This window comes from Charadrius vociferus, unplaced genomic scaffold (genome assembly GCF_000708025.1).
Source record: "Charadrius vociferus isolate BGI_N301 unplaced genomic scaffold, ASM70802v2 scaffold173, whole genome shotgun sequence".
In the NCBI taxonomy this organism is placed as follows: Eukaryota; Metazoa; Chordata; class Aves; order Charadriiformes; family Charadriidae; genus Charadrius; species Charadrius vociferus.
The window spans coordinates 1,321,425-1,339,779 of NW_009648369.1; the positions used below are offsets into that span (position 1 = coordinate 1,321,425).

An 18,355-nucleotide genomic window follows, 5' to 3' on the forward strand; every position below is an offset into this window, starting at 1 on the left:
GAAGGGGCCATGTCCTTTGAAGACAAGAGACATAGTTTCCTCAGGGAAGAGAAATAAAAGCCTTATGCATGATTGCCTTTTTAATTAGCGTTTCAGAATTATCTAAAAGAATGAAATTTTTACTTCAAAAGTTAGCACTGAGATTTACAAAGTAAATGAGCTTTAATGAGGGATCTGAATTAGGAGAATATCACTATATACATGTTGGCTGTGTTTGTACGTACATATTTTCTCTAAGGCTATGGAGAATAGTAGAAGAAAGGTCCTAAGAATATCAGAAGAGTATGATGTTATGTTAAGAGTCTGTACACTTCTAAATTTCATAGTTGAATTTTATGTACATTAAGGATGGTTATAATAACAGGGGGTCCTCAGAAAAAAGTCATTTTAAATAGTTGAGGAGGAGAACAACAGTGAATGTGAGCGTAGGGAGAGAATCATGAGAGATAAAAATATTTTGTCCTCCACAACAGGGTTGGACAGCAGCTTTAATACAGAGGTGGAAGAAAACAGAAATGTGTCACAAATGCATGAAGTTTTAGGAGCAGAACAGATGCTAGAATTACCGTGGTGATGAAGACATGAGATGCTTTGGAGGGAAAAATGAGGATTTGATTCACTTAGGCAGAAAGATTTTGAGCATTAGCTTAATATCTGAACTTCACTTAGAAGCTGTATAATTTGATGCTGCTAAGTAGAAATACAATGGAAGAACTTTTCAGTGACATTCAGTTTTCTGTTGGGACTTTGGAGTTCAGTTTTAAATATGACCAGTTTCATGTGTGTTTTCTGAACTGTGGTTTTGTGCACCTGTAAATGTTCAGAGTTCTGTAAAACTGATGAATGATGCGTACTGCTACAGTCATGCTTGCTTTGTTCAAAAATACCCAACAAACCAAACAAGCAAAATCAAACTGAAGTGAAAGAAACCAAGCTGTTCACTTTGAGAGACTGACAGTGCTGATAATTGTTTTTTAAATTACAGGTATATTCAAAAGCAAGAAAACACGAAAAGTCGTTATGGAACAGTCAAAGCCCACAAGTTTGGAGCAGGTCCCAGAGGAACCATTGGATCCCTTGCCCTCTGTAGTTGTTGACCATGACAGACTAAAGGTAATGGAACTGAAAAATGAGTCAAACTGTTAATGAAACTGTCCATGAAAAATGCTTCCTTCCTCTGCTATGAAGTAACATTTGCTTTATTTTTGACTGCAAACAAATAATATGGCTGCAGTAACTTTCGAAGATGATTTGTCAATCAGTGGTTTTTGGATGAAAAGTTAATAAAACTACTGAATCCTTACTGTCCCATCATTACTAACTTTACAAATCGAGTAATGGCACAGCAGTCTGCTATTTTAATTGCAGTTTTTGCAGGTATTCTTATGTGTTAATTGGACCTGCCAGTTACTGAGGAACCGTTGGGTGCCTAGTAATTAGGAGTTACCATCATCTCTTCCCTTCCCATGTACATATACTTGGTGGAAAGAACTGTTAGTGGATTGGGAAACAAATTGGAATTTGTGCTGATGTTTTGGCATCATAGACTGAACCCCTGCTAGTTAATTTTCTTTCAGTTTTGTCTCTTTTAAAGCAAAGTTACAATAAAATTTGCTGTCTCCTGTTGTAGAAACTAGCTTCACCTACTATGAAATTTAGATCCCACTTGCTGCGGAGTACAGATGATACTCTCTTTGGAATCAATAGAAGTGTTCTGAGAGGGGAAAAAAATGTTAAAATTTACTATCTGCTGCTATGTAAAATACACACTTTCACCTTTTGTTTATGAGCAGTTTTACATGTGTTGTCCACCTCTTTTATTGTACCATTTTTCAACATTTGTGGAATTCCAAATGTGTTTCCATTTGGTACTTACAATTTCATGCCAATGCAAGTTCTTCACAATGTCTGCTTTAGTTATCAAGGCAGTTTTTACGGTTAGCTTTGTCATAATTATTGACCAAGATGAAATAGGGTGAAGTATCATTCAAACAGAGCAAACATTGCCCCAGCTATACTGAATATAAAATCTAAGACGAGGAAAAAAGTGTGGGTATAAGCAGAGAAGTGCCTAGAGACACTGAGTCCTTTTGGATCTACACGGAAGCAGTGGCCTTACCGATTGATAGCCTGGTGTGGTCTATTTTATTTGTATGTGTCCCTCCAGAATAGGGCTTCAGAAGGAGATTGTATTTCTGATTTCTCTTGAAAAAAAATCAAAAAAGTGATTATAAAACCCATCTTAATTTTACCTTTTGTTGTTCCAACAGAAACTGCTTGATTTGGTGGTTAAGAAAAGTGACAACCTGACTGTTGACCAACTTGAGAGATTGTATTCACTCCTCAGTCAGTGCATCTACAGACATCGTAGAGACTATGACAAATCACAACTTATAGAGGTGATGTTGTACAGTTTCTTTTATTCTTTATCTGAATTTTGTGAAACTGTTTTTTCAAGAACTAAGTTAATCTATCAATTTATTGTTGTACTAGGTGGCAAAAGCTTCAAATAGACTTTGAGGGAAGGCATCTATAAATAAAAAAGTTTAGTGTAGTAATGACTTAAAAAATAGAGGTTGTTTCTAATAATACTTTCCTCAGAAAAGGATTAAGAATTTAACCTAAAAGAATGGAGGGAAAAGAGGAGAGAGTACAGCAGCATGGAGAAGCACATGCTAGCAGAGTAAAAATGGAGTAGAAGCAGTTTCCACATTTGGGGTGTGAACAACAGTGGATGTAGCGGCTGCTTTATAAGCAGACTGAGACAACATTGCTGCGGTTGCCCCTACTTGCATTTGTGTAACTAGGCCAAAAAAAAAAATTATGTACCTCTGCTGCATGCAGTTTGCTGATTGTGACTTTCACAGAAGACCTTAAAAGTTTGCAAACTCTCTTTAGATCGAGAAGTATTGGGTCAGTCCCTTGGGAAAGTCCAACGCAGCGTGGTGTAAGCCAGTTGTCTGCTTTGCTGTCATCCTTTGCCTCTTAAAGTGTTTGCGGTCAAAGGCCTCCTGTCTGCATCAACAATAAGTTGGTCATTTCACCATCGGCTGATCACAACTGGACATGCGTTCCCTCCAGTGTCATTGCTGTACCTGTAGAGGGGTTTGGATCAGCTTGCTCATTCAGCGATAACCAGCACTGCTGAAAAAAGGACAATTGCTAGTTTCCAGCTGGATAACTGCACACTAAATATTTTTCTCCATGAATATTTTACAACAAAACCTGGAAAGGCCCTAACATGGGATATTGTAGAGTTCCTGCAAAATACTTTGCAAACCATTTTCATGCTATTCCTCTGCCATCGTCACCTAAAAATATGTTGAAAGTCTGTGCCAAATGTTAGGTAGATTAAAAAGACATTTATCCAGCAGGATTATGTAGAAACTGATCTTTACTTTGATTTTCCAAACTGTGCAGATATGTTTACAGGTGGGTCACCAATAGCGTAAGTGGTGCAGTAAGACTTGAATTCATGTAATGTGCCATTGCAATGCTTTCTTAATAGATAGTGAGTACTTTGATTATATAAGTGACCCTAACACACTTGGATTTTCTCATGGACCGTCATAGTGGGGCACTTTTCTGCATTAATACTTTAATTAGTCTCCTCTTTTACCATATTTTGCTAGCAGATAGCAGCTAATAAACAGAAATGTTTATTTTCCTATTAATTTATTTGTTCAGCTTTTTAAAAAGCACGATTTTGTGATGTAACTTTATTTCTGTCTCTGTATATTTATGTATAATTGATGTCTCTTGCAGGAGATGGAAAGAACAGTTCATGTGTTTGAAACATTCCTGTGAACTCGTCAAGATGGGTGGGTTTATCCTCTCAAACTGCTCACGGGAGAGCAGTCCTCTGAGCCATTCAGTTTCCATTTGCACCAAGTATGTGCAGAGCCTTGGTCTTAAGTGCTCTCTCTTTTTCTTTCTGTTGAATTTGGTGCTATTGTCTCAGGTACCTGAAACCAACCAGCCTACAAGAACCAAACGGAACTTCATATAGTTGTATCTGATATAAATAAAGAATACAATGCCACAGCTTGGAGATTTTTGGTGCTACAGAAACTGTTCTCATTTCTGCTCTTGTTCACTCTACATGCATTATCTTTGGGGAAACTTCAGGCAAAGTGGAGACCAACACATACAAGAGAACTGGAAAGAGCAGATCTAAGTTGAATATTTTTAAACAGGCAAACTTTTTTTAATTTTTTTTTCCAATTTTTCTCTTCTCTGGGGTAACGGACAAAAAAAATCTGTTCTAAAGAAGGCAATGATGCATTGTGGTAGGAATCTTGAGTAACTGGATGTACAGTAATTTGAAGATGAGGCTCTCTAGAACTGCCTTTAATGTGCCTTTTAGTCATTTGAGAAAGATAAGGCTAATCATTTGGTTTGGATTATAGCAAATGGCAATGTTAGAAAGCTGTCTTCAGAATGAAGATCTCCAAAAGGATGATTTGTATTCTCTTCATTGGATGGCAACTAGTATTATGGTTCTATAATGCCTGTCTTACTCTACAGAACTAAACTAAGACACACTGAAAAAGCCACATACTTTACCAAAATGGTGAAATTACTTTTTCATTGGTATATATTTGTTTTAGAAACAAGTTACACAGTGAAACTCTTCTGTGTTGCTAAAAATGAAGCATTTTCCCACCATGTCCTTGTTTCCCATTCTGAGTTCTTTAAGAAAACCAAGTTTAATACTGGCAGATTTCTTTCTGAAGTTCCGTGTTTGTAATATAGCTTGGACTGTGCAGTGCAGGTAAGAAGATGCTATAGTCGGTCAAAGTCCTGGAGCCCAAACTCGCTTGAAAATAAAACTTAAACTAGGCTTCACACCTCGCTCCATGCAAAGCATTGCTGATGTGGGGGGATTGGAGGACAGCCTTTTGAATCCATCTGTTCGGCCCAAAGTTCTCTGGGTCTGAATTCCGTAGTTCAGAACCTTTCCTTTCTGGCAGTTGGAGAGAACAGTCTAGGCAGTTTCAAGAAAAACACGTTTTATCACAAGCTCAGTATTAAAACATTACCTGGGCTGATTTATTTCAAACCTACGTGGAAAGTCTTTTAGAGAAGTTGGCTGGTGTTACCATCGTTAACCATTCATTGTGACTGTCCCTACGTAGCTGCGGAAGTGTCTTTCCAGAAATATGCAATACAGTGTGATTAGTTTTTCATTAGAGAAAACCGTCTTGGACTACTGCAGAGATACTGAGCTACCTCAGCTTTTTGTCTTTTAGTTACCAACAGTGTTTATGGAGGACTGTAATCACTCTGCTCCCATTTGCAAACGGAAGCTAAGGTACTTGTCTCCACCTCTACCGCTAATAGTAGTGTAGCGCTGCAGAGAAACAAAACACGGGCCTTGGACTACTGCAGTAATCCAAAGTGCTTTGTATATCATGGTTAAACATAATTCTGTCTTAGATCTTTTTCTTCCCCGAATGCCACTGTTTTTCTTCATAGCTAATGGCGGAAAAAGGTTTTAAGCATTCATGTACATCTAGTTACACCTTCTAAATGCAACCCATGCAGAAACACTGTATTTTTTAGGTGGGAAAGTGCGATTAAAAACAACAAAAACAAGCAGAAAACACACTTTAAATGAGATTCTTTGATCTCAGATTTGATTATGGGATTTTTTTCCATGTTTCGTTTAGTATTTATTAGCATCATACCTGTTTGAGATATTTTTGTGTCTGGTACATTAACAGCATTTTGTATTTTGATGGAAATTGTTACAAACTTTAAGATTTGATTAAATAAAATGTAGCAGATTTTTTGTAGCAAGTTTCTGATAAAAGGGTTTTTTGCAAGTCTCAGGTTCTTGCTGCAGAATTTTTTAAAAATATTTATTCCAGTTTCACTTACTCAAAGAAGTTTTTGTTCAAGTAACAGCAGCACTTGTGGAAGATAAAACTGCATACATTTTTAAGAAGATAATAAATTTATATAAATGAAAAGAGTTGAGAATTTTAGTCACCAGTGAGTGGAAAAAGCAAGTTTAAGCTAATGCCTAGCATTAAAAATGGTTCGAAAAGGTCATGTTTCTAAAGGAAAATTTTCACTGTCAGTTGTTGGTTGGGAAAAATCGTAAGAGGCAACTTTACTAATTGGGGAGCTGCCATGTTGTTTTAGAGAAAAGTAGCTGATATCAGATGTTCTAGTGGACAGCTTACCTACAACGATATACTCGCCTTCCTAGCCCAAATAACCACACTTCAGTTTTTGTTTTCCTTTACAGATGTCTGGTGGTTATAGAGTTAAAAACAGCTGTTAATCTATCCATGTGGTCTAAACTTGTTTACTCTTTGTACGTTTTTAATTTTTTTGCCATATAGCATTGGCAAGAGTTTGTACAAATTGACCTCTCTTCCTTGTTTCTTGTTGTGAAAATTGCAAATAAACTCCTGTGCGAGTCCTTGTGCTGGGGTCGCTGAGCTGTGGCTGGGAGAAGGAAGGAGGTTTCTCTCTGGGGCTGGTGGGGCTGTCTTGGAGATAATAGAGATGCTCTTGGGTGAAGTCGATGGCTACGGAGTTAATTGTATTTGCAAGCTTGAATCTCACCTGTGATTAATTTTTTTGTTTTGTTTTGTGTCCTCTGTATTGTTACTTGATTTCCTCATATGCCAATGTATTTATAGGATTACTGGGTTTTGTAATACTTGTCTTCCTTTTTTTTTTTTTTAAGTTGGTGGGTCAGCTCTGGTTATACCTTCAGTCTCCTGAATGGCAGGTCCTGCAGCTGATAGTCATTTATTTTGTTTTTATTTTATTTTGTAATCACAACATAAGCTTGAAATTGGGCTTGTACTTGCATCTTTTGTATCTTGTACATTGGGTTATTTAGACATCGGGGAGTCCTGTTTGGTTTCATTAACGTGTGTCTACTTTGTGGATTAAGTAGACTTCCTTCATCAACTATGGTATATTTTGGATTCTATAGTTTTATTCAGAACTGTGTTTAAATTGATGTTTTGCATTTTGACTTCATTTTACGTTAGTTTGAAGTAAGTTATTTAATTTTTTTGAACTTCTGGAAATTTTGAACATTTTACTGTAATTTGTAATATAACTGCTGTGAAATACTTGAATAAAGATGACAAGAAAACACAGCTTTAGCTCCTTCAAAAATGTATTTAAAAGAAACGCTGCCTCCTAGCTGTTCTCAGTCTTTTTCTTACCAGAACTCCTTGATTTAGCAGTTCAGATGTTTTTCTCTGGGATTTTGCCGTTTAGTTATTTTGAGCAGTTTCATCTGTAACTTCTGCTTTCGGTGTTTGTCCATTAAAGAAAAAAACTTCTATTATTGGTTTTGACTGAAGAAGTGAAATTAGCATTGCACATTGGCGAGTGAATAACGTAATTGTTACGAAGTTATGCTCTGTGCTTAGGAAACATTCTGTGTTCAGTTGCAGGGTACCACCCAGGACTGCTTATAGTGCATCAACATCCAAGTAATACCACAGTTTCTCATTAGACTTTTTTTTTAAAGAAACACTCTCCTCCCTGTTTATCAAAGTTGTATTTACTTTTTGTGGGGGTGGGTTTTTTGTTTTTTTTTTTTTGTTTTTTTTTAAGATGAACTTCTGTATCTAGGAATTCCTTTAGTTCCCCCCCCAAAATAATTCATGCATAGGAGAGCGAGCTGCTAGACATTGTGCAAGTGAAGAATCAACCTACATCTAACTCGTTGGCAATTTATCCGGAGCTAACAAACTGCATGTCATGTATATAACGTGGAACAGAGTATGAGAAGCAGTTCTATAGATCTGTTACGGCCTCTCTTGAGGTGCAGGACATGGAACACACCTCCTCGTTTTCCTCTTTGCCTTTCTATGCACCTTAAGCTATCGGGCTCTTGGGCAAACGACTAGTTGAGGAAGAGGGTAGTAGTAACTTATGTCACATCTGACTCTAATTCTGCTTTTATACGCAGCTTTGAAAGCAAAATTAGATATTAAATATTATATTATATTGTTATATAAATATAATAATGTAGAAATTGATGAGTGAGAGCCTAGGCTCATTGTGTATCAGCATGGTCGGGTGTGTTTTGATCTGAATGGCCGTGCAGATACCACACTCAACACCATCCAAGGGGTTTGCGGTCGGTGAATAAAGAACGCAGGGTGTGAGGTCTTGCGTATCTGTTTCTGTCTTTAAGGATTGGTGATGGCCGCATTAACGGAGAGAATAGTTTCAGGCCTGATTTCTGATGGTGGCTGTAGAAATGATCAGTCAAAAGGGACAAAACTGTGCTTTGTTTGGGCACTGACAAAAGGATTCTTGTAAAAATACTTAGTGAACTTAGTGGTGCTTCAAAAGCGTGAATTAGTGAGGAATAGTTGGTTTGCATCACGTGGTGTTAATAAAGCCATAGTAAAAGCTTGTGCAACACTCATCTGTCAGGTGTTCCCTGCTTAACGCTGCTTCCTTCTGCTCTTGGTTTCTGCCTTGAATGTAGTTTTGAAATTTCCTATACTTCCTTAAATTTGCAGTGTTGCACATTCTCTGTTTCCTCCTTTAAGCCCCTCAGATAATGTATTTAAATAAATTAAAAATGGGATCCCTTTGTTCTGTATCTTGGGTAGGATTTGGATTTGGACTTGTAAGATATGGGGTTTTAAGCTACCACTGCATGTGAATAAATTCTGTAAGCTAAATCAGTAAACTGATTAATGAAGCCAAACACTTTTTTTTTTTTCTCCTCCTTTTATGCATCACTTGTGGTCATGTAACTATTATGTAAAAATGAGGGATTATAAACTTTAACACTAATTAATTCAGCCTCATTGCATTTCTAGGTGAGTAATTTTTTTACAGTGTGATCATTTGCATAGGAAGTATATTTCAGTTGAACCCACTGCCAGTAAATGGCTGTGACTACCACTAAATTCCATTTATTTTAGGAATGCATTTGAGTTACGCTACATTGAGCCTTTCTTTAAATACTAGGGAAAATCCTTTTCCTTTAAAAATACGATAAGCTCCTAAGGTTTAAAATGGATTCACCACTTTCAGTGGAATGTTAGTGTAAACCTGGCCATCTGCATTAAGGTTTGCTGATAATGTGGATGCTGATTTGGAATAATGCTGCACTGGTACAGGTTGGGGGTTGAACTGCTGGAAAGCAGCTCTGCAGAGAGGGACCTGGGAGTCCTGGTGGACAACAAGTTGACCATGAGGCAGCAATATGGCCAAGAAGGCCCATGGTCTCCTGGGGTGCATTAAAAAGAGTGTGGCCAGCAGGTCAAGGGAGGTCATCCTCCCCTCTGCCCTGGCGAGGCCACATCTGGAGTATCGTGTCCAGTTCTGGGCTCCCCGGTTCAAGAAGGACAGGGAACTGCTGGAGAGCGTCCAGCAAAGGGCTACAAAGATCATCAAGGGAATGGAGCACCTCTTTTACGAGGAAAGGCTGAGAGACCTGGGGCTGTATAGCCTGGGGAAGAGAAGACTGAGAGGGGATCTTATCTGTGCTTATAAATATCTAAAGGGTAGGTGCCAACAGGATGGGGCCAGAGTCTTTTCAGTGGTGCCCAGTGACAGGACAAGCGGCAATGGGCACAAACTGGAACATGGGAAATTCCATCTCAACATGATGAGGAACTTTGTTACTTTGAGGGTGGCAAAGCACTGCACTGGCACAGGCTGCCCAAAGAGGCTGTGGAGTCTCCTTCTCTGGAGACACTCAAAACCCACCTGGATACCGTCCTGTGCAACCTGTTCTAGGTGACCCTGCTTTGGCAGGGGGGTTGGACTAGATGATTTCCGAAGGCCTCTTCCAACCCTGACCATGCTGTGATAAAGCTGCTTCAAGTTTCAGGTGCGAAAGGCATTTTCGAGTTAAGCTGTGTCAGAAGGCTCCTCACGTTCAATTGCAGGAGCGGGGCAGGTTGGGAGCAGAGGAGGAGGTGGTTTGGGCTCCACATTTGGGGCATCACTGCTGCAGCACTTAGGATGCGTTGGCATACTGCAGAAGTTAAATTGGTTCTGCTGGGTGGACTCTGTGTTTTGTTTTGTTTTGTTTACTTTTGTCTCTCAGCGATTGAGAATTTGGCAGAGTACGCATGAGAAATGTAGAGGTCCCTGAGACTGGATGGGGATGGCTGCTGGGAATGCTCACGCCATTTGTCATCATGGATTTTTTGTGGAGATGAATTATGTCGTGATGAAAACCCCTTGGCGTCAATGTAAAATTTGGATTGTGCTATAACCCAGAGATGTTCAACTGTGTCTGTGTGGAAGGAGGAGTCTGTAGAAGATGACCTGTCATCTTTGGGACAGTTGACTGGGAGGAAGGAAAAACTTGGGGAAATTTCAAAAGGGCTCGCTTTGCAATATTTCTTCAGCAAGGAAGTAAAGCAGAGACCAAAATATTCATCCTAGAAAATATGTTAAATTTGGACTAAATTAATTTGGTAAGAATTAGAGTCTTTCTGCTGTACAGGCAAAGAAAATGATGCTGTTTCAGTTAAGGAACCATTTCTCATCACCCAAAACCCCAGCTCTATTTCTGCTGTAAAGGTTCTCTTTATGTTCTCTTGCTGACTTTGTTACACTTTGTAGAATTCCTTCTGTACGTGGAGGCTACCTGCAAGAACAGCGATACCTGATTTTGGTGATAGGGAGGGACAAATTGCCAATCTGTTTTAGGTTTCTAATGAATGTAATTCTGAAATGAGTTCTGAAGTGATGCCTGCTGCATTCTCTGTGACATTACAGAAGGTTTAATAGGATAAAGGAAATAAAATGTGAATAGTCACATGTTGTATGTGACTGTTTACATCAGTTTAGTAATAAATTACTGTTTCATGTAGACATTTTAAGTATTGGAAAAAGAAGTGTGTAAGGCTACATTTTCGCAAAGCACTGGAGATGTAAATGGTTTAAAATTAATATCTAGCATTTATATTGGGTGCTTCAGTCTTGCTCTAAAATTTAAAGCATGTCCTGAAGGCAGAAAGCTTTTTTTTTTTTTTTTTCCCCTAAATAAAAAGCTTCCTTTTCACAAGATTCAGCGGACACCCACGAAAGCACAAGCTGAGTGTAATTTCTACAGTGTTAATCTTTTCAATACATGAGAATAAATTTTGGAAATGGAAAATGAGCTGACACCTAATGATGATTTAAATGTTTAGCAATTTGTCACCAAAATCCAGATTTATTCTCAGAGAATAATGTCAGCAGAAAACACTGTTGAATCTGATGGCTGTGGCACGTGTGATTTAATCTCGTGCATACGCAGGGTCTACTAAGTTAGGTACAGCTTAGCGGTCCTTTCAAAAAAGGCATTTAGTCTTGACCTGCAGAGTTTGTACATCTGCCCCGCTCTGTGAGCGTTTCATCAAGTGGTTAAGCTCATGGGTAGAAACGTGCCTCATTCCTCATTCGTTTTGGTCCAGCATCTACTTCCGGGCACTGCTTCTTGTCTTCTCTTTATGTTCTAGACTCTTCATACATAGATATTTTTTCTTTTCCCCCACGAAACTACTAATGCACTGTGATCAAGCAGCCTCTCAGTCGTCTTTTTGCTGAGCAGAATGAGCTCTTTATGGCTTTCACGGCATTTTCTCCAGCCTTTAAGTCAATTTTGTGGCTCTTTTCTGCAGTAGGTCAATTTTTCAACATCTTCTAAAACATTTGTTCACAGAGGAAATTGATGTGATATTCCAGCATTGGTCCCACCAGTGCCATATATAGAACTAAAAATCACTGATTCCTACTCACTGCTCCCCATTTTACACATCCAAAGATCAATTTAGTCCTTTTATGCCATGAAATTGTGCTGGGAGCTCTCATTGCTTGGCTCTTCTCAGGCTTGCAGCATTTCATGATGCGGTTCTCCATCCTGAATGTCAGCCTTCCTCATTGCCACCTCTCTGAGGTCCCGCTTAGCTTTATTAAAAGAAGTTTTGTGGTAGTGGTCCCAGCCCGCCCGAGGAGCTGGCACAGTACGTGTGACTTGTTCAGTCCTCATTACCTTCTGCTCTGCTAACCTCTGTCTCCGCAGGTCTGTGACTAGTGAGTTAGTGTCAGCTTTTTCCTTCAAGAGCTATGGAAGAGGAGGATCCCCCATTAGAAATACTCTGATAATACCAAATTGAGAATTACTCCAACAGATTAGATATTCCTCAATTAATCTGCCTATTCTTGGTCTGGTTCATATTTGCTGTCTGAATACTGTACAGTGAGGAAGTTAAAGTATTTTGTCACATGCTGTTGAAAATCTATTCCCTTATCAATCAAATGTGTAATCCTGTCAGAGGGTGAGATCAGGTTTATGCGATACAGCTGATTTTCTAGAAAATCATCGTATTTATTCTTATCTCTTTGATTCACGATCAGTTTAGTTAGATATCATCTTCCCATTTTTACTTGGGATTGATGTCAGGTGAACGCCCTGTAATTACCCAGTCATTTCACTTGCCCTTTTGATAACTGTCACATTATCAGCACTTTTTCTGAAATACCCACGTGTTGGTAAAAATGAATATCAGCAGGGCAGAGACTTCTGGGCTTTCTGGAGATGGTTGAGTGTACAGTTACCTCCTGAACTTGAAAACCGCTATCCCATAGGGAAACTCTAATACCCTCTGCAGGCAGTGTGCTGTCTGGACGTCTTCGTTCCCATAGGATACCTCTTGCCAAATAGAAAACAGAAATGTGAGCCATTCCCAAGCACTCCCTGCCACATTTCCACTTTTCATTTTCTCTGCAAAGGCTGTGTGTGGCATTTATATGCTCTGGTACAGAAAGAGGCAGCTTGCAGAAAAGCTGCGCACAAATTGAAGCAGGTAAAATTGAACCCAGTGTCAACAAGTAATGGAGCGCTGTATTCATTGGACATGAAAGTAAATAACTTATTAAAAGATGATCTCTTTTAATGGAAACAGAGTGGCTACAGAAATTCCAGTGGGCTTGGAAATTTAGGCTTGCTTTGTGAGAGCTGATTGTTTTAACTCAGGTGGAGGGACAGTGTTTCTTGTAGGGCATAATGCTCATTGAACTCTTAAAACATTTGGTGCGTCACCTTCGCTATTCAGTTCACTGATCCTTACTCCGATGCTGTCCACCAGCACAAGGACATCGTATTACCAACTGGGGACTGCTTTAAGTTCCCAAGATGTGGAGAGGAATTGGTTCCTTTCTACCTGTAAGAGCTATTATTTTTATAAACATATTTGGGGTTTTTTTTAATGAGGTGGGAAGCTGAAGCTTATGTAGGAGTGTCATTTGTGACCTCAGTTAGGTGTCTGCTCAGCCCCAAAAACATGAAAAAAGATCACCGATGCTGGACGATGGAGAACGTGTGTGTATTGCCTGTGGTGCGAGGTGTGACTTCAGGCAATCTTCAAGCTCGGCCCCAGTTGTCATCACAATTCCTAGTTCTGTATTGATTTGCTTACAAGCTACATGCTGAAGTTGCCTGTCAAGCTGTTAAAAACCCATGGATATTAGTGCTGTTCTCTGGACAGGTCGTGAAAGAGTTTGATACCGTTGCCAGTATGAATCATGCCGTGTAAGATCTGGGATATGAACTCCAAAGGCGAAAGAGAATGCAGGTCCAAAATAACAGATGACGCAAATAAAACCAGCAGGCAGCCTTTGGAACCTTTGCGGTATAGACCACCGCTAATGAGAAATTCAGAGGCAGAGTTGGGTTGGTGACAGCATTGGAGCTTCCTTCTCCCAGGTAGTAACTGAGCCAAAAACATTTAATTCTGTGCCTAAAGCTGCTACCGATTGAAGTAGGATTTGTTTAGATAAAGAAAATTGGAATTTGTTACTCTTTAAGAAATCCACTAGCTAAACAGGAATTACTAAAAGTAGTGTGTGTTATCAAAAGAAAAAACACGGGTGACAGCGAAGGGAGAGCTGTTTTTCAAGGTAGTCTGCCACTTTCTGTTTTGTTTCCAGTCTGCAGCAGCTGGAGCCCGCCCTGGGCTGCTTGTCATGCTCGCACGGCTCAGCTGAGGAGCCGCCATGGCAGCTCTTGCTTTCATGAATTCTAACCTCAGCGAGTGTTTAATCATGCCTCAAACAGATTGGCTTTTCGCAGGGAAAACGGTGTTTCTGTTCTGGTATCGCTGTCCAGCTTAATGTAATGAGTGATGGAATCACTCTGCCTGAGACACATCCATCTGCTTCCCTGCAGACCGTTTTCTTTCTGGCTTTTCCCGCAGTCTTAAGTTATCAACCCAGAACACTTGCCGACGATGGGAACTTACTGCCGCCTTTCCTGGCATCGCTACTTCAGCCGAAAGCATGTTTCAGCTCCTGTTTTTTGAGCCGACTTGAAATGGGAAAGAAGGCATTAAGGGGTGAGCTTAAGGGTCTCATCCAATTTAAAAAGCTTGTATTAGCGTGACAAGTTGTAAAAATGTCGAAGTGGATACAGAGTCAGCATCTTCCTAGGGACCTGGCGCAAGGTGCAGCCTGCCAGGACTTGACTGCGTGCGCTGTCTGTAGGTTCATCCCCCGCTTGAATATTAAGTCCCCTTTTTCAGTCGGTGATGGGGAGGCAGTACTGGTCCGAGACCGCAATTGCCCTTGCCTTCGAGACGGCGGAGAAAAGCTTTGGGATGGGTTCCAACTTTCAAAGCCGTTCTTCAGGAGAAGCCGGGCGGGTGGGTAAGTACGTGAAGGGGTCGGTGCCTTTGCTGTCTCTGCCGATTAAACAGAAGGTACTGGTGGAGACAGGCGACACTGCGGCTGCGGCTCCTCTGCCGGCTGATCCCCGCGGCTGCGCAACGCTGGGCTGGTGCTGGCGTTCAGTTTGTGGGGACTCCACCAAGGGCAAGCTGAAGTGTAACGAATGCTCTAATTAGCTTGCTCCGGTTGCGCTGTGCTAAGCTCAGCCTTAACACCTAGCTGCAGTTAATTAAAAGATGGGGTGGCTGAGGTTTTATTAGTACAGTGTGTTTGCCACTAGATGAAACAACGGGAGAAAGGTGGATGACTTGTGTGAATTGTCAGGGGTAGGTGATTACCTGAACGCGGTGAACAGCCCCGTTTGGAGATCACTCGCCTTCCCAGGTGAGCCGGGGGAGAGTCAAACCAGTGAACAAAAGAGTTTTTATCATTATGGGGCTGCTGAGCCAGCCTGTCCCCTGAATTTCTTAAAGCTTTTAAGAAGAAAAATCTCTGAGCAGGTATGTGCACATGATTCATTTGGCAAATGCACTCAGCCAACTTCCCGGAGGGGAACTAAAATAATTTCCACATACAAGTAAAGCAAATAGCCTGTGCCTTGTTCATCCTACCAAGTATTATTGACTAGTGCTGAGTAAGAGATCTCTGCAGAGTGTTGATGAAAAGGTTGGCAATCCACTTGGTCTGGATTACTGCAGCATGGTTGTGTAATATTGAATTGCAGGGGTTTCAGTAATCTTCACAGGCTGTTCAGCCTCAAATTAAAATGTTTAAAAACTGCCGTTCATGCTCTTAAATACTTGCGTAGATGTACGCTGTAAGCACCGGAGACAATTTCAATCTCTGTTACATTCTTCCTGCTAATGTGTAGAACAGATATTGCCTCCTAAGGTCCAGCTGAAATGTTCCACTGCGGTGGTATTTGAGACTAGTTATATTTGGCTCATCTTTGTTCCATATCCAGTTTTACAACTACCAGATGACACCCTAATGAAACATCAAAGAAACCACGAACTGTTGCACTTAAGTGCTCTCTGAAAGATATATCCAGTGAGGTACAGAGCTCCCACTCTGGATACGAAGGAATTTTGACCGTAGGGCAAAAGTGGCCTTCGTCTTTTAGACATGCCAGCAGCAGTTCAGGACAAACTACCTTTCATTTAAAACATAAGAAAAAGATAGAAAAAAGCTGTTTATCAGTGGTTTTTTTTCAAGATAGTTTCCTCAACTATCTTGAGCCTTTTTGTTTTTTACTTAATTTGGGGAAATAGATGAAGAAGAAATGGTCTTGCTGAATAAAATCCAAAAATAACTTCTAAGAATTTTTTCCGGAATGAGAATGGAAATACTTTGGAAGGTACTGAGCATTTAAATATTAGCAATAAATTTTTGATTTGCAAGAGAAGCTAGCTGGATGGAGTGAACGTGTTTTCATCCATGGCTGGGATGAAACCTGAAGTCACTGTTCATGCAGTGTTGTTTCTTGGTCAGTCGTGACAAAATTAATCCAATCTGGATGCTGAATCTAGATCTATAAATATATTTATTATAATATAACAAGAACTTAACAGTAAACATAAACTATATACAATACCATTACAGATAACCCTGTTTTTAATATTATTCACAGAAATAGCCAGTTTTGTTCCAGTGTGAGAAATGAAGAAATAAGCTAAATTGGAAATGTTGAATGTGTTTAGGTCTTGTTGACAGGTAGCACCTCCTTTGGAGGTAGACACACACCAACACTAAAATTAGTCCTGCCCCAGGCAGTTAGAAACTTGTGCTCCAATCTTTAGGTTCACACTTGCACCCTGTTTGACATAAATACTTTAAATGACATACTAGTATATAACTTTGTTGTGCTTATTTTTTTTTCTTTAAAGAATAAATAAAACAACTGCATAACAAAGGCTGGAACCTCACTGTCAAAATGAGAGACTTGAGTCACCCTATAGCTTGACTCAGCTGACTTGAGCACTTTTTCTTTAAATACTGCAAGATACAAATTTCATTTTTTTTCTTTTATTTTATAAACGATTATTAATAAAATAAGATGATTAGCTAACCATCTGCATTGATTTCCCCGAAGCTGTAGGCAGACCTCCCTCCGTATAAAAAGGCTAGTGTGTATTTGGTATGAAATTCAACTAGATATTGACTGTAAGATCTCACCCACGCCCTGTATCGGACCCTCCTGCTTGAATTACCGGCACGGCATTTGGGATTTGGGTCTGCAAAGGCAAGTATGGCAACTTTTTTCCCTCTACTTGGAAAGAAATCAGATAATCCTCAGCCTGGGGTTACTGCTTATTTGTGAATTTAAGATTCTTTCCCTTGCCCCCTCTGTGTTACCCAGTCCATCTCCCATTTGATCTTTTTATGTATAAATTTATAAAGAATTTCCACATCACAATGCTCTCTGGATAGACAATATTTTAATATATATAAAAATATAACCCCTGTGCTGTGCATATACTTACAACTCTACATAGTATCACTTTATGTCTCTTATACTGGGCTTAAGTCTATGCATTTTTCTACCACGGGATTTAAACTCGTGTGTTTAAAATCTGTAAATAAGAGAAGTATATGGTTTCCACACCTACGGGGAAACTTGAAAAATAAAATAAAAAACTTCTCGGGCTTTACATAAAAGGTAGTGGCATATATCCCAACGTAAGGGATTTTGGTTGAGAGCCAAAACCGAGCGCGTAGCCCCAACAGGAGGCATCTTCTCCCTTTGCTGAAAACGTGGAAATGCCCCACTGCACCCTGTGTTTTAGTGTGATCCCAATCAGAAGAAGTGAAGAGCAGTTTTATCGGGAGAATGCCTCTGGAATCGAAACCGTTTTCATTTTGCACTATGGGAATCAAGCACTGCCAAGTTCGCTCATCAGCAGAAACCGGGAGGAAAAGGTTAGAAGCTGTCACCCCCCCACCACCGTGGCCATGGCCACACGTGCCCACACAATATCACTGGGAGCAGAAACTCATCCAGCCCAACAGACCTTTTTTTTTTTTTTTCATCATTTTACATGGAATTTATTACCAATGGCTATTCTTCTTCCCCCCAGTCCCCACCTCACCCCCTTCTGGGCTCTGCTCTCGAGAGCTGAAAGATTCCTTTGATCTGATGGAAGACTGACATCAACGTAAGCCATCTGTCACACAAGATTTCTCTCAGTCATTGGTATTGAAAAGCGTGTATTTGTTAAAAACAAATGTAGGAATCAAAGTGGTAAGGACACTTTGACCTTTCAAATAGATTGATGCCTAAAGTATAATAGTAAAACTAATCTGCATGGTTATTTTAAGAATCAAGCTTGAGCTCTAGAAGTAAAATGCAGATTTTTTTTTTTTTCCTCTCTTCCCCAGCTTAAAAAATATGTGAAATTCTATTGCACCTGGGTTGACCAAAAGCCGACGTCCAGAACAAGTGCCACTATAACATCTAGTGACACCCTTGTATTATTAAGTTACAATATCTTACATAGCACGGAGCTCTCTGCTCCTGGTTCACCAAAAGGTGAGGATGATTTTTCTACATTCAATGTAGACACTATTCAAGACTTTAGAGCAATGTGTTCACTGGCTGGCTTTGCTGCTTTTGTTTCTTAAGTAGTAGTATTCTTCTTGCCCGCTTTCAACAGGTACAAACAGTTCTCCATCCAACTCCTGGGTAACG

The 18,355-nt window shown here is 39.9% G+C and overlaps 1 protein-coding gene across 1 annotated transcript in view; it reads left to right on the plus strand.

Annotated features, from left to right (window-relative positions):
* The window catches only part of ATAD2B (ATPase family, AAA domain containing 2B), an 88,719-nt gene extending 84,912 nt beyond the window's left edge, over positions 1-3,807 (plus strand). The window contains exons 27-29 of the mRNA XM_009885343.1: positions 986-1,113; positions 2,271-2,399; positions 3,766-3,807. Of these exons, the coding sequence (XP_009883645.1) occupies positions 986-1,113; positions 2,271-2,399; positions 3,766-3,807 (299 nt within the window). The remainder of the gene's footprint in view (positions 1-985; positions 1,114-2,270; positions 2,400-3,765) is intronic.
* The last annotated feature ends 14,548 nt before the right edge of the window (positions 3,808-18,355 follow it).